At 39.6% G+C, this 6,042-nt stretch overlaps 1 protein-coding gene across 1 annotated transcript in view; it reads right to left on the bottom strand.

Moving 5' to 3' along the window:
• SOX6 (SRY-box transcription factor 6) overlaps positions 1-516 on the bottom strand; it is a gene marked incomplete at both ends in the record, with an annotated part of 599,473 nt that extends 598,957 nt beyond the window's left edge. The window contains one exon of the mRNA XM_080715779.1: positions 356-516. Within this exon, the coding sequence (XP_080571905.1) occupies positions 356-516 (161 nt within the window). The remainder of the gene's footprint in view (positions 1-355) is intronic.
• Positions 517-6,042: the final 5,526 nt, after the last annotated feature.

Consider the following 6,042-nt stretch of genomic DNA (forward strand, 5'->3'; position numbering starts at 1 on the left):
CTCTGTAAGATGTCATTTTGCAAAAGGGCATGGCGTTGTCCCTCAACTTTAAATGGATGGAGAGTAACATTAAATTTCATTCGAATCTGACCATCATCCTACTGAGAAGACCACAGCCATAGCGACAGTGGCAGTATGTAGCGCCACAACGAAGGCAGAGAAAAGTGGTAAAAATGCATAAACTTTTTTCAAAGAAAAACAAAGATAAATAAAAAATAAGTTTCACAGACATGCCTTTCCTAGCTTAGAAAAGTTAATTTTCAAACGTGCCCTTGCTGTCTGCGGTGCCAAGCCGAGGCTAGGGGAGTGCGTGGCTGGAATCTGCATGCTGATAAGAGAAGGCTGATGTACTTACAGTGACAGAGGGCAGGCTGCGGGAGAAAAGCTGTTTGTGTTAGCCTGCGAGTTACCCAGGGCTGCAGTGAGAGCAGAAGGGAGGAGTGGGAGTGCCAGTCTGCGCACACCTTCACCGCGTCTCATTACATCTGCCAGCCTCTCTCTCCCTCTCTCTTTCATTTCCACATTCCCTTTGTTCCTGAAAAAAAAATCTACACGTCACATCAGAGTCCCCAGATGCAGTCTACACCAAAGAAAAAAATGAATAATTCAATCAAACTGTGCATAGTCTCTAAGGCAATAAATCTATTGCACTTAAAGAAACGAAGGGTAATTACCACCATGGAATTAGAATAAGGCCAAAGACCAGAGATGTCGCTGAGTCTCTGGGTAAACTCCCCAGTCAAATAAAGTTTCATTTATTTAATCCTTTGACATCTCAAATGGAAAGTCAGAAAAAGGTTTTAAACTTATTTTAGAAGGGTATTGGCTTCTTTTTAACACATTATAGAAGAGGGAAAGGAGAAAAGCCTGAGCGTACTACCTTGCTCTAAGCTCTCAAAGGCAGCAGCAGAGCCTGTGCAGACACCCACCAAGACAATGTGTGTCGGTGGAGCCTATCCAGGGTCCATTTCCCTCCATCTCCTCCCTCCTCCAGTCCCCTCTAGCCAGGAGACCACCCTCACCCACCACTGCAGCTCTGCAGGAGGGCAGCTTTAATCCGTGAACCTTACCTGCTGAAAGAAGACCTAAGAGGATTCGCGCTTCCCTGCCACCAGCACCCCATATCATCCTATGCACCCCTCCAAAGTCCCATCTACTTCTTCCATCTGCCTAAGAGAAACTAAACGGGATCCCCACCCACCCACCCACGCGCGCACACACACACACACCCACGATTGAATGGAAGCTCTGTACTGTACCGACTTCTGGATATGCCCTGGGTTGAGTTTAGGGAATGTCTGGAAAGAAAAGGGGGGCGGGGGCAGCTGGAGCCTTGTCCAAGTTAGTCAGAAGGCGGTGTTAGGCAGGAAAGCGCCTACAGGAGAAACAGCTGGGATGCAGACTTGCAATGGAAATCTCAGTTCTAGGAACCGTGTCCTTTCGTCCCGGAGGTAAGATTCTATGACTGTCGCACGTTTATTCTTTCGCTGTCTGTGTCTCTCTTCTCCACCCCCAACTACCCCTACCACTCGGGTCAGCCGGCATGCACCCAGAGAAGGGCACAAAGCATGGTGAAGGGCTTTATTTTCTAGGTCTCCCCACTGATAAACCGTGGGTGTCACTGAAACGGGATTAACAAATCTACCGCTGATGGCAACGACCAAACCCTCTGTCCTTTTGCCAGCTGCTCACTGATGAAGGCATCTTGAGCTGCGGAGCGGTCCCCGAAGCCCCAGCCCTCCGGGTCACTCAGCCGGCAGACTCGCCCCAAAGGGGTTCGGTCAAGGGTCTCCACCTCATCACTTCCCACCACCGCCGCGGGCTGACTTCGGTCTCTCCTCTCCATCTCTTTCTCTTTCTCTCTCTCTCTCTCTCTCTCTCTCTCTCTCTCTCTCTTCTCTCTCCCCCCCACCCCCCCCACACTTTCTGACATTCTGGCCGAATTCCTCATCTAAGCTGAAGGTCCTTTATTAACAGTCAATTCGACCCTCTCCAGAGCTGCGGGGAAACTAGGACTCCTGGATGAACCGATAGGGTGCCAACCTTCCGGTTTGGCAGAGCTTTGTTTACGTGCCTAAGTCGCCACCTTGAGGTCGAACGAAAGACTACGCTCTGCTCTGGGCTGCGGAGACCTCCGGGGAATGCTTGAAAAAGCAGCAAAGGGAAGACGCCCTGCGGCGGAGGCATGCCTGCTCTCTGAGATCCGTGCTAAGAGAAGTGAGGGCTAAAACTGCAAACTAGCTGAAACCAGTAGCCGGCAATCAAGTGAAGGTGCGTTCTCCTAGCTGAGTACAAAGCTTAGGTCAAATAGTCTGCAGATCTTAGGCGTGGGGTTTGGGCAGGAAACTTCAAGCACTAACTCCCAGGACAGTGGCAGAGCATAGGGACAACTTCCAAGAGGCAGAATTCCTCTGGTGGCAGAGGACTGAGCGCCCTTCTGCGGTGACCTCGGCTCAGCGCAGACTCTGCACCCCTAAAGCTCATGTCCAGCTAGCTCTCCACCTTCTGGACCCGAGACAAAGGGCTTAAGGGACGCAGCCAGACCCCAGGTCACAAGCAGAGGTCTCCCCGAGGCTGGAGAGGGATGTCCTGCTGCTAAGGTTGAGCACTTCTCAGATCTATAGTCGCCCATTTCTCAGGAAATCAGTCCTTCTGGCTGTCTAACAACGAGGTCGGCAAAATAATGACTGCTATTAATTATACTACTTTTCCCCCATTTTCCCATCCCTACCTCTGTTGAAGACTCTTTTTTGTACACTGTCCTATTTTTTGCCTTGCACTATAAGGACACCAAGCTTAAGAACCCCCTAGCTAAATCGTAGAGTAACATATTGCTGCTGTTCTTTGTTATTCCTGGACACTGCACACAAGGCTACAACAAATCTCCTCCTCCGTGAACTGTGCTCCTTGGGTGCCTCGGCCATTCCCCCTGCTACTTGGCTGCATAGATATTGTTTAAATACAATGTTTTACCAAAGAAGCAGAAATGTCTTTATTTCAAGAAGAGGGACACTTGGATATTATTTAGTATTATATTAAAGTACAAATCAGTCTTGGCTGACTCCAACTGAGGCCTTTCAGTATTCGGTCAGGAAAGGAAGGAAGAAAGGAAGGAAGGAAGAGAGAAAGAAAGAAAGAAAGAAAGAAAGAAAGAAAGAAAGAAAGAAAGAAAGAAAGAAAGAAAGAAAGAAAGAAAGAAAATTTTTAAATATAACCAGAGCAATCTGGTGTGTGAATGGACAACAAGAAATTTATTTTCAAAGTAGAGAAGCAACAGGCCCCTAAACGAGACCTCATTCCCCTGTTTTATGCCATGACTAGCAAATTAACATTGGATCACTCCTCCACTCATGGAAAGCTGAGTGTTATTGAATACAGTACTGAATTTTCCCAGGGAATCCCAATTATAGAAACACCTGTGCTAAGTAATGCTATTCTAATCCACTATGAAAACCTTAAGTATGTAATAGCCCTCAAATCATCTCATTTCTTAGTCACAGTGGGGTGGGCCAACCTCATAGAAGAACATTACACTTGTACAATGTCCCCAAAGCCTTACCTCAAAGGAGACTTGGCTTTACCATACATAATCCTGGCTGCTCATTTTATCTTAAATGTACAGAATATACACGGAAGTCTAACACAACTGGCAGAAACTAAACTTGGGTAGAAACATCATTTAAAAGTAAATCCAATGACTATAAAAACATGTACATCACATGTACAGTCAGGGACCATTTCCATGACTTTTAAACAAAAATCCCAACATAGGAGTTGTTAGCGTACTCAGTATATATGTTCCACTTTACTAAAATAGAATATTATAGGCAAGGTATAATGAAATAAAAAACAAAAAATAAGCTATGAACACATTTCAAACCTCTATAGTTCCATATATTTATATATATATATATATGCTGTTTTTTAAAATACCAAACCTAATATCTTTGAAATACTATCTGAAAAATGTATTTTTGATAATGATTGCTTTGTTGTATAAGCCTGCCAAATACTAATGCCATTTAAACATCCAGATGAAAAGTTTTTATCAGTCATCCAAATGTTTCTCTTACATAATGCTACATAGAATCTTGGAGTTTTTCTAACAAAGAATAATAAAAAAAAAAGAAAAGCATAAATATCACACGGAAAAGCATAAATGTCACAAAAATACAGAAATAAAAAATATGATGAAGGGTTATAGAATAGCTTCAACTACAGAAGTAAACTTTAGTCACAAAAAATCAAAATACTCCTCATGATAACATACTTCTAAGATACTGTGTTATCTTTTCACCATCAAGTAATATTGCTAGCATTCATACTTCTTTATAGGTGTCTCTCTTTGCCTAAAGAAATACTTATGTCTTCCCAAATCTGAGGTTTGCCATTCAATAAGATTACTATTATTCCATTCATTATATGGTTTAGCCACACTAAAAATATTTGATAAATCAGTATTAAACTCATTGCATTACCTCATAAAAGCTAAGCAAAAAAAACACAAAAAGAATGTTGTAAAACTGCTCCCCAATAAATATCAAACTAAAACCAGTAATTTACTAATATTACTAATCTTCAAAAATTTGATAATTTACCTGATATAAATGCTGTTTATGCATATCTGTGTGTTACCATTGTTTTTAAAACTGAATTTGACTAAATTCTCTAATCTTAAAATGTGTCACTTAAAAAGCCTTCTTCTCCAATCTCAGACTGCTATTTTAAGAATTTCTATATACAGGACTGCATATGTTTTAAATGTCCTAAGTACACTGAGAACTTTTACTCACACTTAAGTGTTCACTGAGTGCTTAGTATGTGCAAAGCAAATATTAAATGTGTGTTAACTAAGAATTTACCTTTTATGCCTTTATCATTTAATAAATATTAATTAGGAGCCTCTTACACATATACTGAAAATTAATATTATATATGCCAGCAGAAGCATTATATTCAGTATTGATAATTCTACATGCTATTCATTTTATCTGGCATATGCTGTTTGAATTACTTCAGTTATTTTATTAACTAATAAAATTGTATACATTTCTAAAGGCAGTTTTTCTTGTTTATCAAATGACATTTCTAAAAAAACTGAGAATCAACAGCTTTAAAAAGAACAGATTTAACTGAAACTACTTCAAAGTAATATAATTGCTACACAAAATTATTTTAGAATTTGCTAAGTTTATTTCTTTAGATGTATAATTGTAGATATAATAAAATAGAAATATTTACTTTCTAAAATCAAACAAACGAAGGAAGGCTAAAAAGAAGTCAGTGTTCCCAAGTATCTGAATATTATTTAAATAACTCATTGAATTTTATTGAAATTTTGAAGCTTTCATCAGGATCTAATTAGGTTGAATATATCATCCTTCAAATGGGGGAAGAGGTGAGGAAGACAGCAATATTAAGAATCTGCAACAGTGATCACCCTCATGTTCATTTGTGATTGTTTAAGAAAATAATAAATGAAAGCTTCACATGTAAAGTTCTAGAATAGTAAGCTTCTGAGAATATTTAAACTTGTTATCAACCTACTTTCAAAGTTGATGAAGTTTAGCACTAAAATTAATATAAAGCAAATAAGTGTTAACTGTGTTCACTAGAATTAGCATATTTCAGATTTTAGTTTATAAATTTTTAAGAACATCGGCATCATGATATGGTTGTCATAGAAACTGCAACAATATGTCATTTCAATTAATTTTATGTGCAGTGATAAGGCCTAGTTCTACATCACTCCAATGTGAGTTTGAAAAGCAAAAACTGAAAGGCAGGGGTAAATATTGAATCCTGAGATTCTAGTTTCTACCAGTTTAGAAACTAATAAAGTGCAATTCTTTTAAAAAGAAAAATGACAATGCATTCTAACTACATGATAAAATGGCAATTTAATAAAGGTTATAAAATGTTTTTAAATAAGTACATTCTAAAAAAAAAGTTTTACTAACAAATAAACTACTTAGTAGTCCTCACTGTGGATACTTAGGTCTATTTGCAGGTAACAAAAATTATTAGTTGCTAATAGTACTT

Source organism: Muscardinus avellanarius, assembly GCF_963383645.1.
Source record: "Muscardinus avellanarius genome assembly, chromosome: 1".
Lineage (NCBI taxonomy): Eukaryota > Metazoa > Chordata > Mammalia > Rodentia > Gliridae > Muscardinus > Muscardinus avellanarius.